The sequence below is a fragment of the Equus caballus genome, chromosome 5 (assembly GCF_041296265.1).
Source record: "Equus caballus isolate H_3958 breed thoroughbred chromosome 5, TB-T2T, whole genome shotgun sequence".
In the NCBI taxonomy this organism is placed as follows: Eukaryota; Metazoa; Chordata; class Mammalia; order Perissodactyla; family Equidae; genus Equus; species Equus caballus.
The window spans coordinates 80,854,980-80,870,040 of NC_091688.1; the positions used below are offsets into that span (position 1 = coordinate 80,854,980).

Genomic DNA, 15,061 nt, shown 5'->3' on the forward strand with positions numbered 1-15,061 from the left:
ACCAATTCAAAATTGACATAAATGTTAAGATTAGCAGATAAACACATTCACAGAGTTATTATAACTATAATCCACCTATTCAAAAAGTTGAATAGAGACATGGAAGAAATCAAAAAGACCCCCCAAAATTTCTAGAGATGAAAACTACAATGTCTGAGATTTAAACAAAAATACATTGGATAGGATTGGTGGCAGACTGTGCATTGCAAAAGAAAAGGCTAGTGAGCTTGAAGCTATAGTAATAAAAATGATCAAAATAGGAGACAGAAATGAAAGACTTGGGAGAAAAACAAAGAACAGTGCCTATGTAAACTGTCAGTTCAACTTCAAGTGGCCTAATATATGTGTAATTGAAGTCCCTGATGAAGAGGAGAGATAACAGGGGACAGAAAATATATCTGAAAAAATAATGGCTGAAAGATTTCCAAAATATAAACCCAAGAAGTATCCAAGAAGAACAATGAACACCAAGCAAAAGAAAAATAATTAAATCACACCAAAGCATACTATAATTAAATTTCTCAAAACAAGTGATAAAGAGAAAATATTAAAAGCAGTCAGAGAAAAATGATATTACATTCAAAGATTAGGATGGCAGTGGATTTCTCATTACAAACAATGAAAGCAAGACAGAGAAGTACTGAGGGAAAAAAAGAAACCGTGAACTTAGAATTCTAAACCTACTGAAAATATCTTTCAAAAATGAAGACTTTTCAGATATAACAATGAGTAAAGAATCCATTATCACCTGACTACCAAATCATCTAGCCATGCCATTCCCAGGTTTTTACCCAAGTGAACTGAAATCTATGTTTACACAAAAACCGTACAAGGATGTTATCAGCAGCTATATTTGAAAAAGTATAAAATGGAAACAGCTCATATATCAATCAAAGGTGAATGGAGAAAGAAATGGTATGTCCACACAACTGAATACCCCCAATAATAAATAGAAAGGAACTATTGATATGTGCAACATAGAAGAATATCAAAATAATTATTCAGAGTGAAAAAGAAAACAGTATATATTGTACAATTGCATTTATGTAAAACTCTACAAAATGCAAACTAATTATCTAGTGACAGAAACAGGTCAGTGATCACCTGGGAACAGTTGTAAGGAGGGAGAATATGAGAAGAGCAGGAAAGAGGGATGACATGAAGGCACATGAGGACACTTTTGGGGATGATGGATGTACTAATTATCTTGATTGTGGTGATGATTTCATGACTTTAAATATATGACAAAACTTCTCAAATTATACACTTTAAATATGTACAGTTTATCGTATGTCAATTACACCTCGATAAAACTGTTGTAATAACTGGATGTTGATGATGATAGCAAACCTATATACATTTAGTAAAAATCATAAAACTGTATACTTAAAATGGATGAATTCTATGGCATGTAAATTGTGTCTCAATAAAGCCCCTAAAGGTAGGGGGGAAGCTTCAATCTTACGTTTGGTTAGGCTATGGAAATCTTATCTAACTGCAAAGTGTTAAGGCAGACTAAGTACAATGGATTTCATTTTAATTTTAGTTCAAAAGAAACAACTTGTGTTTGTGCGTTTTAGTTGTTTTTTTGTTGTTGTTAAACTGGCAAACAGTTCATTTCCACCGAAAATGCTCAGCTGTAAAAGTCATCCTGGGGAAACTGAAAACATCTGGCTACTATTTCAAACCCTGGTACCTTATTAAATATTTTAGTAATTTCAATGTATTAGGAGATGACAATGCTCAACACCTGCTTTCATTTAGGAAAAAAAAATCTGGAGGGATTTAAGATCTTTATTAAGCATCTATAAGTTTCTTTCTTTTATGAGGTGACACAATTGCAATTGCATATAACCATATTAGAAATAGATTAAAATTACATTTTTTACTTTTACATCTCACAATATGAAATTTTTAAAACAAGCAAATCCGAGAAGCAAATGTTTGTATTCATAAGCAGAAGCTATGAATTCCATTAGAACAAGTAAATGCCTTTTTGTTTTAACTTTCTAGAGGAACTATTTTACATCCGTTTTACTAATTCAGTATTTCATCTTAGAATTGAGCAAATTTTTTAATTCTGAGGAAATTTTCTTTTATAAAAAGTAGTATATATCTCCAAGGTGGATGAAAAAATTCAATTATGCTTTATATCAAAATAGCAACAAATTTGCAAATTTCAGTATTATAATCACACAACCACAAAAGAAACCAGAGTATAAATGAGATAAACCACAAATAACAGCATGCAGTGAAAAACTCAGGACTGTAAATGCTCCTACTATTTATCCATGCTAATCCTTCATCATGTCTAATCCTTTATTAACTCCAATACAATTTCTTTTCCTACTTACTCCACATTTAATGTTTAAGGTCCAGTAGGAACTTAAAGGAATGTTTTTAAAGTCCAAAATGTCTTAAGAATTACAGTCACGTACCACATAACATTTCAGTCAATGATGGACTGCATATATGATGGTGGTCCTATAAGATTAGTACCATACAGCCTGGGCGTGGTAAACTATATCATCTAGGTTTGTGTAAGTACTGTAAGGGAGGAAGAAACTTTCCTCTACCCTTCTAGGTTCTTCTGGCTGGTCTAAGCATTAAATTGACATGACACAGATCAACAGAAGAAAACAAACAAAAGTTTACTAACACATACACATGGGAGAAAGCCAGGAAAACCCAGCAACTTGCCAAAATGGCTGAAACCCTCACCTTAAATACCATCCTCAGCTAAAGACAAAAGATGTTGGGGGTGGGGAGAGTCAGAGACTTCAAAGGAAAGGAAGGCAATTCACGGGTAAGTGAAAAGGAGCAAATGTTTGGAAAACAAGTGTTTGGCCACACAGAAACAGAACACAGAGGGAGTGCAACAAATAGGCTTTTCTAGGTTCCTCCCTGTCTACCATGTAGTTCATGTTATGCTAAGGTGATAGCTCATTTCCAGATCAATGATACCTAAAGCTACTAGAATGTGATAGTATGCTATGCAATTCTGAAGAACACTTTCTTATCTTCAAAATATTGAATAACATTATTTTTAAGATAAAGTCCTTGTTGACATTCATATTGATAAGATAATTTAAGGATTTCTAGGGGTGAGGAAAGTCTCTGTAACAAGAATATGTCATATCCACACAGGTCATAAACTGTTAGAATCAACTTTATCTGAAGTCTAGAAAATGGTGAAAGGTTTACTGCAATCAAGCAAATGCTTAATCAAAAAAGGCAACGAGTATCCAGTAGGAAGAGCTCTGTGGTATTTTAACTTACCTTTGCCTCTCCCTGACCCCTCCAAAGGCCTGGTGATGGTCTTGAAGATAGCAGCCTGCATTCCTGGTATAGGTTCCTGGTGCCAGAGGGAGCAGAGAATGCCTCATTCTCAAAGAACTGTGGTTGCCTGCTTTGATCTCTCTGAGGGTTCCCTAAAGAACTAACACAGAGGGCTTGCTTTTTTTCACCTAACTATGAAATCTCTCAGGGCAGAGAAATAGCTAAGTGGAGCACCTTTAAAGGCAAATGAACCAGCCACTGCATCCTGGAGCAAAGGATATCAGCTGGGACAGATAACAGACATCCCAAAGAGTCTTGGAGGAAAAGCTAGAGTGTGAGATATTTTGGGGAATAAAGGCTTGGCAATGCTTTCACATATTACTGGGAACCTAGAAAGCTAGGCGCAAGCAGGAGATGTCCTCAAAAGATACGTGAGAAGGCCCTAAACTCTCACATCTGGCTGATCTTCAAGCTCTGTGTAAGTGAAGGTAGTGTTGTAAAATGCCTGGGTGAATGTTGAAGGTATGTCCTAGCATACAAACACTGAGCCCAGCTGCAAAGACAGGGCAAAAACATCTTTGTTTGCCTGCAGGCATTAAAATAAATGCCTGCCAAAACACTTGATGACTACTAATTCAAGTACTAGACTTCACATGACAAAGAACAGTCTTACAAATAGTTTATAAAAGTCACTAAACACACACCCTATATCAAATAACAATAAGAAATTCTATGGATGGGAAGTATCTTCCAGAATTACACATTATAATATTAACAATATCTAGTTTTCAATAAAAAATTATGAGGCAAGCACAGAAATAAGAGAATATGGCTGCTTCACAAGAAAAGCAAAAATTAACTGAAACTGTCCTTTATGAAGCCAAAACATTGGATTTATGAGACAAAGACTTTATATCAACTATCTTAGATATGGTCAAAGACCTAAAAGAAACCAAAAGGGAAAAACAAGAATGGTGTTTCAACAAATAGACAATATTAACAAAGATATAGATTTATAAACAACCAAATAGAAATCCTAGAGCTGAAAAGTACAATAACTGAAATTTTAAAAATTTACTAGGGAGATTCAACAGCAGATTTGAGCAGGCAGAAGAACCAGCAAACTAGAAGAAAGGTTGATTGAAAGCATCCAGTATTAGGAGCAGAAAGGAAAAAACAAATTAAGAAAAATGAAGGTAATTCTACATTATTGAAGCAGCTGTGGAACGAGGAACATTACATAAGGAGAAACATTAATAAGAATTACAGCTTACTTCTCATAACAGAAAAACAGAAGCCAGAAGACAATGAAATCACATTTTTAAAGAGCTGAAAGAAAAGAAAATAGAGATTTCTACATCCACTAACAATATTCTTAAAAAATGAAGTCAAACATACAGAAAAGAAGTCAAAGAATTAGACACCAGCACATCTTCACTAGAATAAATGCTAAAAGAAATTTTAGAGGCTAAAGAAGAATTATAATAGAGAAAATCTCAAGTACAAGAAGAAATGAAGAACAAGAGAAAGAATAAATGGGTCATTAAAGATAAAAGACAATGTTTCGTTCTGTTTTCTGAAAGAAATATTCTGTAAAAAAGTGAACTACATCCGCAAAGTTCTTAGCTCCTTAAAGTAAAAACAATACTCACAGATGTAAATTTTTAAGGCATATGTAGAAGTAAAATATATCACAAGAATACAAAAGGGTGGAATGGAAGGATTTGCAAATATTTCTTCATAAAATTCTTAAAATGATTTGGAGGTAAGGATCTGATGCTGTGATCACAGACTGTAGTAAGTTCAATATGCAGACTTGAATCTCTAACGCAATCTAAAAACACACACACAAAGGCATATCTAAAAGGATGTTATGGGAGATGAAATGGAGTAATAGAAGTATTTATTTCAACAACAACTACAAAGAGCAGGAAAGGATGAACACAGAAAAAAGAGCAAATGCTATTCACGCACCAAGATTGTAGAGTGAAATATGTATCAAAAATAATATTAAAATGAAGGTTTACAAAGGGTAAATGGAAACTTTTAGGGGTTGATATTTCAAAAGTTACCAAATTGTATGCAAATATGTGCAGTTTATGTATATAAATAAAGCTGTTTTTAAAAAAAGAGAAAAAGATAGTAGACTAATAGCTTCTACTCAAGCACCAAGATTGCAGAGTGAAATATATATCAAAAATAATACTAAAATGAAGATTTATAAAAAGTAAATGGAGACTTTTAGGGGTTGATATTTCAAAAGTTATCAAATTGTACACATCAAATATGTGCATTTTATGTATATAAATAAAACTTTAAAAAAAGAAAAAATATAGTAGACTAATAGCTTCAATTAGATTTTCAGGATAGATAAAAAGAAAAGTCACCTATATGATGTAAATAAAATATTTCACTTTTTTTTTAAAGATTTTTTAATTCTTTTCCTTTTTCTCCCCCAAGCCCCCCAGTACATAGTTGTATATTCTTCTTTGTGGGTCCTTCTAGTTGTGGCACGTGGGACGCTGCCTCAGCGTGGTTTGATGAGCAGTCCCATGTCTGCACCCAGGATTCGAACCAACGAAACACTGGTCCGCCTGCAGCGGAGCACGCGAACTTAACCACTCGGCCATGGGGCCAGCCCCAAATATTTCACTTTAAATAAAAAAACCAAACAGAGTTGAAAATGAAAGGATAGAAAAAATTCATTCAGTCACTTTAGGCATGAGAAGGATGGTATGGTTATACTAATATCAGATAAAGTAAACTGCAAGTCAAAGAGTATTTTCAGAGAAAAAGAAAATATTTATCATATTTTATCATATGATAAGAGTAAATTATCAATAAGACATAAGAACACTAAATGTGTATGTTCCCAATTAAAAACAAAATTACTTCTAAAAGTGCTGTTTTTCACAGAAGGCAAAACTTAATGAAATTAAAGATGGTTTGCAAGTGACATAACCAATTTGATGCCTGGCTTGATTACCCTAGGGGCCTTTCTGAGACCTTCTCTTTGAGCTCTACTAAAGCCAGGTTTCTGGGAGAGATTTTGGTCATTCAAACCAGAGAGGCATAATTCATATTTCTGAACAGAGCTCGTGGGAGCTTGCTGCTGGGAAGACTCTCTGACTCCTGATGTTTGCCTCATACTTGTAATTTCTGATATCCATAAAAGCTGATGCTTGTTTTTGTGTTTACATCTGTGTCTCTGGGCCCCCAAAACATCTGCATACCAATAAACTGTTGTTGTTCTAAAAAAAAAAGTGAAAAGAGACTAAGTGATTTCTGGGATACCATCAAGAAGACAAACATACACTTATGGGAGTCTCAAAAGGAGAAAAAGTTGTAGAAAAAATACATGAAGAAATAATGGCTGAAAACTCCCTAAATTTGATGCAAGACTTGAATCTACACATCAAAAAGCTCAAAGAATCCAATTAGGATAAATTCAAAAGAGATTACCATTCTGACACACACTGTAATCAAACTGTGAAAAAACCAAAGACAAAGAGAAATCTAGAACCCAACAAGACAGAAGCAACTCATCACTTACAGGGATTCCTCAATTTTTCATCAGAAAGTATAAAGGCCAGGAGGAACTGGATTAACATTTTTAAAGTGCTGAAAGAAAAAAACTTGTCAACCAAGGATTGTATATATGGCAAAACTATCCTTCAAAAATGGAGAAAATAAGAGATTCCCAGATAAATAAAACTGAAGGGTTTGTCACCAGTAGACCTTCCCAGAAGAAATACTCTAAAAGAAGTCATTCAGATCGAAATGAAAGGTCACTAGACAGTAACTCAAAATCACAGAGAAAAATAACACCAGCAAAACTAACTACACAGGTAAATGTAAAAGTCAATATTACAGTATTTTTGGTTTGTAAGTATTTCCTTTATGACTTAAAAGACAAATACATAAGACAATAATTATGATCTATGCTAATGAGCACACAACATATAAAGACATAGCTCTGACAACAACAATAGAAAGACAGACGGGGAGGCAGAGCTGTATAGGAGTAGAGTTTTTGCAGGCTATTGAAGATAAGTTGGTATCAATTCAAACAACACTGTTACAAATTTAGAATGTTAATTGTAATTACCTGTGTAATCACTAAGAAAATAACTTAAAAACATACAGAAAGGGAAACAAGGAGGGAATCAAAAACGTAAAGTAGAAAAATTCAATCAAACACAACAGAAAGTAGTATCAGAAGAATTCAGAGAAAAAAAGATTGACTTGCAGAAAAATAGCAAAATGGCAGAAGTAAGCCCTTTTGTTGTATAATAAAGAATTTGGCTGGTTTTTGTCCCTGGTTCCTGGGAGGGAGGCTTTAAACCCTTGTAATTTCCCCAGTGATAGCAGTGTCTTTGTTATTCATGGTGGGACCCTCAGACCACACGTGAGTTATGCTAACAAAGTGACTCATAGTGGGTACCTAGATAGTTTCAAAATAGGGGCTGGCTATGCCAGAAAGACCAATCATAGGGTTAGAGGGCTGGTGCCTTGAGCCACATAGTATCAGCCTGACCTTCACAGAGGGGCCGGAAGGCTGGAGATTGAAATCAAGTAGACAATGACTTAATGAATCACTCCTATGTAATGAAGCAGTAATAAAAACTCTGAATACTCACAGCTAAATTGAGATTCCTGGTTGGAAACAGAAATGGATGTGCTGAGAGTGTGATGCATGCTGAGGACAAGGAAGCTTCACATTTGGGACCCTTCCAAATCTCTCCCTATGTGTCTTTCTTTTGATTGGTCCTAATTTGCATCCTGTGTAACAAAACTGTAAATGTGAATGTAGAGCTTTCCTGAGTTCCGTGAGTTGTTCTAAAGAATTATTGAGCCTGAGGTGGTAGTGGGAATCCATGAATTTGCAGTCAGTAGGTTAGAAGTATGGGTTATTGGGGAAACTCTAAGCTTGCAGTTTATGTCTAAAATGAGGGCAGTGTTGGGGGAGACTGTGCCATTAACCTATGAAGTTCGACCGAACTCTAGGTAGTCAGCATCAGATCTGCATTGCACCTATCCGTAATTACCTTAAACATATATAGATTAAACTGTTAAGTGAAAGGCAGAGACTGGCAGAACGGATTAAAAAACAAACAAAAAAACATGATCCGATTATATGCTGCCTAAAAAGGACTCATTTTAGATTCAAAGACACAAACCAACTGAAAGTGAAAGGACGGAAAAAGATATCAATGCAAATAGTAACCAAAACAGAGCTGAGGTAGCTATACTAATATCAGACAAAACAGACTTTAAATGCAAAACTGTCACAGGAGACAAGGACATTTTATTTTGATAAAAGAGTCAATCAATCAAGAAGATGTAAAAATTATAAACATATACACACTTGACAACAGAGCCCGAAAACATATGAAGCAAAAATTTATGTAATTGAAAAGAGAAATAGGCAAATCTACAAAGATAGTCGGAAACTTCACTACCCCACTTTCATTAATGGATCTAATAGGATGGCAATAATCCAAAAAATGGCAAATAACAAGTGTTAGTGAGGATATGGAGAAATTGGAACCCTCACACGTTGCTGTTGGGAATGTAAAACGAAGCAGCCATTGTGGAAAACAGTTTGACAGTTCCTCAAAAATTTAAACATAAAATTACCAAATGATCTAGTAATGGTACTTCGAGGTATAGACTCAAAATAATGAAAACAGGTGTTCAAACAAAAACCTGCAGACAAACGTTCATAGCAACACCATTCACCAGAGTCAAACGGTGGAAACAACCCAAATGACCATCAATACATGAAGGGGATAAACTAAATCTGGTATATACCATACAATGGACTAAAAGCCATAAAAAGGAATGAAGTATTGATACATGCCACAAGAATGAACTTTGAAAACAGTATGATAAATGAAATAAGCCAGATACAGAAGGCCACAAATTAAATAATTCTCTTGTTGAACTGAAAAACAAATGGAGACCAGCCTTGAAAATTCTCTGAGCAGACGAAACCAGTTTAGTCATAGAAGCAAAGCTTAATTTATCATATTTTACAAGACTAACTTGACCTGGGTCATTTCTTATGTCTCTGGAAATCACAAGCAAAATTTCAACTGTTTCCCAAGGTTGATATGAGGTAACCATTGACCAATTCCCTACCATTTAAGAAAATTCTATTATAACCAATCACTGTGAAGAATAAACAGTAACTGCTTTCTCATTATACAAGCTGTTTTCTAACAATATACCCCTGAGCCACATTCCATCTTTTGGTTTGAAGGCTACCAATTTGCAAACTGTCATAAACCTTTACTAATTACTACTTCAGTGATTCACCTGTTTTACTTCTATTATTTCTGAACTTTAGACACCATTTATAGGTAATATCTAGAACAGACAAAGCTATAGAGACAAAAGCCAATAGTGATTGCCAGGGGCTGAGGGGAAGGGGGAATGGAGAGTGACTACCTCATGGGTATAAGGTTTCCTTTCGGGATGAGGAAAATACTCTGGAACTAGATAGTGGTGATAGTTACACAACATCGTGAATATACTAAATGCCTCTCTGAATGTAAATTTTAAAATGGTTAAAATAAATTTTATGTGTATCTTACCCCTATATTTTAAAAATCTGTGCACAGTTGTTTATTTTTTTATTAAACCAGGACCAGTAAAGAAAAAACGCACCCAAAAAATCAGGAGATATGTGCTACATACCTGTTAGTGCTGCTGGTTTGGATAGCGTACTATATTGGTTTTGTGTTGATATCATACTTTGACGTGGACTTAGTGTTGGTGATGCAACAAGCGAAAGTTCCTCAATAATAATACTGCTTTTGGGATGATTCTTGGGAAGTTCATTTAATCTTTGCTCTAACGAATACTTTAAAAGGTCCAACTTCTGACTCGATTCATTAAATCTTGCTTGAGCCTTGAATAGGGAAAAGACAATTACTGTCATTTAAATAATTACATTCTTTGAATAATGTATTTAATAAGTTAAAATTTTTATTGAAAATTACTTCTGAAAGTGCTTTTCTGTCTGTTACTTTTCCTGAGCCAAGTAATTTCATTACATTCTTTGCACCTTCTGCTACTGCAAACTCTATCCTAAAATGATGCCTTAATTCTTCCATCCGAAGTTCAAGAGGACTTATGACAGGTTTTGCTAGAAAGGGGAAAAAAACAAAACTTAGTTGAATCATTTATTTGACTTTCTAATATGTAGTCATTAAAAGTCAAGAAAAAGAAATGAATTCTTATAACATTAAATGTTAGTCCTTAAGTCAATAAACACTGAAGTAATATTTAATAGATAGAATGTTCAAATACAGAGCCTCCCGTTTTAGCCATCAGAATTCAAAGACAAAAACTCAAGATAAAAAAAAAGTCTCCTGCTCCTCAATTCTGAACCACTGTTTCTTTCCCAAATAAAATTTATTTAGCACTGTAGCCCATAATATTAAGAAGGACAATTTATCTCTATTCCATCACCATTATCAAAAGCCAATTCATTGGTCTGGACTGCCTGAAGAATCTGCATTCGTATCACTTCTATTTTTGTCTTGCTGTCCTGGAGCAGTTGCTGAGCTGTGCCATGGAGTTTCCGATCCTATTAAAAGTAAGTTTTGAGAAGGTAAGCAGATAAAGAGACAAAACATTTTCATAGCTTCTAAATAAGATCAAATGATTATCAGCAAGTGAAAAACAAGAGTTAAAAGAACACTGTGAGCACTATAATATATATGCTCATAGATATATTTATTTTAAAAAGCCATCAAACTGACAGAGCAATAAATGAGAAAAACATTAGTTAAGACAATTTGAGAGGAAGCATGTGAATCTTATCACTGTTTAAAAGAAATCCAAATTTACATTTATAATTTTCTCTTTCTTTGCTTTACACAAAACATAAAGAATTTTCCTGTACCATCGTCAATAACTCTCATATTCAGAAGCACTGTATGTGATGGGTAACTCAGTAACTAAGACTAAAAACTTTAGAAAATCTCTTCCTCTCCCATTACAATACAGTTAAATTTTCATGGAGCTTCACATATGTAGGCAAATTTTTAAAACAGTTGATCATAGACAGTATTTGTGTTCCCTTAAATTCTGATACAGGAAACAGCATTTGTCAACACTGGTGACAACGAGAAAGGTCATTAGAAATTCTTAAGTGTCAAAAAATAAGACCTTCTCAATAAAGTTAGGGAGGAAGTTATAGTGAATAAACTTTTGTCATCTCTTAAGACTTCAAGAAAGGTCCTGAACTAAGTGAAATAATGTTACTGTCGTACTTCAGTTTAGTTCCAGTAACAGTGTCTCTTACTGACAGAGAGTCAGAAAAAACTTACCATTTTAGGAATTGTGGTAGGCAAAATAACGACCCACACAAAGATGTCCATATCCTAATCCCTGGAACTTTATGAATATGATACCTTATATGGCAAAGGGGAATTAAGATAACAGATGCAATTAAGGTTGTTAATCATCCAACCTTAAAATACAGAGGTTATCCTGGGTTATCCAGATGGGCCCGATGTAACAAGGGTCCTTAAATGTGGAAGAGGAAGGTAGAAGAGGAGGTCAGAATGATGTGTGAAGAGTTGAGCCTGCTATTGTTGGCTTCAGAGATAGACAAAGAAGGCCATGAGGCAAGGAATGTGGGCAGCTTCTAGAAGCTGGAAATAACAAGGAAACACATTCTCCCTTACATCCTCCAGAAGAGAAAGCAGCTTTCCAGAAGAGAACTTAGCTCGGTGAGATCTACTTCAGACTTCTCAATTACAAAATTGCAATATAATAAATTTGTGTTGTTTTAAGCCACCAAATTTGTGATAAATTTGTTACAGCAGCCATACAAAACTAATACAGGCATACTTCATTTCTATGGCGCTTCAAAGACATTGCGTTTTTTTACAAGTCCCTCCACTAGCAAAAAGATTATGACTTGCTGAAGTCTCAGATGATGGTTAGCATTTTTTAGCAATAAAATATTTTTTAATTAAGGTATGCATATTGTCCTTTTAGACATAATGCTACTGCACACTTAAGAGACTACAGTATAGCATAAACATAACTTTCCTATGCACTGGGAAGCCAAAAAATCCATGTGACTCACTTAACTTTGATATTTGCTTTATTGTGGTGATCTGGACCCGAACCTGCAATACCTCTGAGGTATAGCTGTACAGGAATTTTTTCAAAAGTTTGATAAGAGACAAGTAACAGAAGTTAATGCCATCTCCTTCTTAGACAGTTATATTAGTTGTCAAAGTCTAGCAGGCTTCAATCCACAAAAAACAGAAATGATGAAACTAAGCATCAAGTTAAGAAGCACTTACAAGAAAGGCCAATTTTATTTTATTGGCATATTATTTAACCATTTCTAATTTTATCACTAAGGCAGTCAGTATTAATTCGGAAATAAAATAGCATACAATCAACTTATATTCTCCAAAAGACTCAAGACTAGAAGCAAAGAGACAAGCATTGGGTGTGCAGCACCATTTCAATAAATCATGTACAAACACAGAGTATACTATAACACTGAATAAAGGGGAAGATGGAGATATACGTGGTGGGAGAGACTATTACTATTGTGTAAGGAAAAAAGGAAAATGAGCTAAAATATGTTATGTTAAACATCAAATTAGGTTGATATGCAGCAGAGAAAAAAGCAATTAGCAAATTTACGAACTTTTCTTCCATTTCTTTCCTCCTCCCAAAGTCAGTCATTTAAGAAAGAGCTTCTAGTCAGATTTCGTTCTTTATTAAAGTATTTAGGTTTCATGAAGGAGCTGGGCTCAAAGAGTTTACTAAGTCCCTTAAATATTAATTTATACCATGAAGTACACACACAGACACACAATTTTTGTTAAATATGCTTTACCATTAAGGATATTAGCTTGAATTTGGTGTTTGTCATGACTTATTATATATGCTTTTATGAATACATCTATTCACTTTCCAAAGTTAAAATGAAAATACTTTACTCTTACTTTAATTCCTCCTTCTATCTAGTATTAGGAACATCAGACAAACTGAAGATTTGAAATAACTTTTCTATTTGAGACCAGATCAGAGTAAGAGGAAAATTTAGTATTCCAAAGCTCCTAATTTAATGGGACAACTATGTTTTGCAATGAGATAGACTTGGGTCCAAATCTTATTATACATAATCTTGGGTTAGTTACCTATCTTCTGCAAGCTTTAGGTTTCTTGAAGAAATTATGTAAATGAAGATATCACTCTCTAAAATATATAGCTTTTGCAAGTATTAGATAAAACTAAAATTATATTACCTAGCATATGATTGGCATTAAAATGCTCTCTTCTAGAGTAACAAAAATAATGACTAATTGTCTTATTTCAATGAAGTTCTGATGTAAAAGTATAAATATTAAGTAAACTATTTACATAATACTATGCTTTTCAGTTAAGCTACTCTACTATTCTACCAATATGTAAAAGGACAGTAGCACAGCCATTACTTCTTTGGAAATACTCCTTTTTTAACTATTTCAATTCAACATGCAAGGAAGAGCATTTGTATTTCATTACAAAAGCAAGTGAATCTTCCCATATAGATTTCTGGAATATCTGCACAGATGTCAAAGTGTGATGAAGGCTTTTAAAATTAATATTGGATATTACCTGTCACAGGCAGTTTACAGCTACTACATGTCAGTCTTATGTTTTCCAGCATTCAGTGAATTTTTGTCAGTTTTATGCTTTCAAGCATTCAAGAGATTTTTTACTGAGCATCTAAAGTATTTGAGGCAAGAGAGAAGGTAGGCCCAAAGTATATGAACTGCTTTATGTACTAGAGAAATACTGGCTTTTATATTAAGACTTTGGGAAGACTTTTACATGTATATTAGGTTGAACTATATGAAAATATCAATATCTGATTTTGAACTAAAAAACAGCAATTTCATATGGTCCAACCTAAGACTAGTTAAAAGTAGCTGACTATTAGTAATTAGCATTTTATAATGCCTGATATTTATATTTCAAATGTACATTTTTACAATTATAAATAAAAATAACAAATTGTATATTTTCAAACTATATAATATTTTTTATCTTATAAAAAATAACTTTATTTTGCAAGTCATAGTGGGATATTATAACAAACGACATCACACACACAGCTTTCTTTTTCCATCACACAGTTATGGTTTACTTTCCATGTGTTAAACATTGTCATAACGAGTGAAAATACAAAGATTAATCAGTTAGGATGTTACCCTTTAATCTTACAGTTTGAAGAGATACTGATAATTATTACATGTATCAGAATGTTAAAAGCAACCAAATAAAAATTTAAAAGAAGATGGGATCAATTTTGGCTGAGGGAATCCAGAAAGGTTTTGTGGGCTGTTGATATACATAAGGTTGGAATATGTTAAGATGGGAAGATTAGGGAGAAGGAGACCTGGATAGATGGTCAGGTATTTTCAAACGAGGAGAAAGTATGAAAAGACTTGGGAGTATTTAAAAAAGGGAAAAAAAGTGCTAAAGGCTAGAAGAACCCCAAATTTTAATAAATAGCTTGGTTTGTCATCTGAATATACGAACAGGAAACATCTCTTCAACATGTCTTATCAAGCCCTCAGAGATTATTCTGAAAACCAATGGTAATACTTAGAGCCATGAAATTTACATTCTAATGTTGGTAATAAAGAAATTGATTGTATAAATCATCATTTCAGGTGGTGGTAATGCAAGGAAAGGGATAAGTAGAGACAGGGGTTGCTATTTTACATAGGATAGTAGTGAAGAGGTTGCT

General features: G+C 33.9%; 1 protein-coding gene across 2 annotated transcripts in view; it reads right to left on the bottom strand.

Annotated features, from left to right (window-relative positions):
* Positions 1–15,061, bottom strand: part of PKN2 (protein kinase N2) — a 148,509-nt gene that overhangs the window by 61,980 nt on the left and 71,468 nt on the right. For both annotated transcript variants that reach the window (XM_070267346.1, XM_001495405.6), the window contains exons 4-6: positions 10,759–10,876; positions 10,287–10,432; positions 9,982–10,195 (exon numbers count right to left, since the gene is read on the bottom strand). In XM_070267346.1, coding sequence (XP_070123447.1) covers positions 9,982–10,195; positions 10,287–10,432; positions 10,759–10,876 — 478 coding nt within the window. The remainder of the gene's footprint in view (positions 1–9,981; positions 10,196–10,286; positions 10,433–10,758; positions 10,877–15,061) is intronic.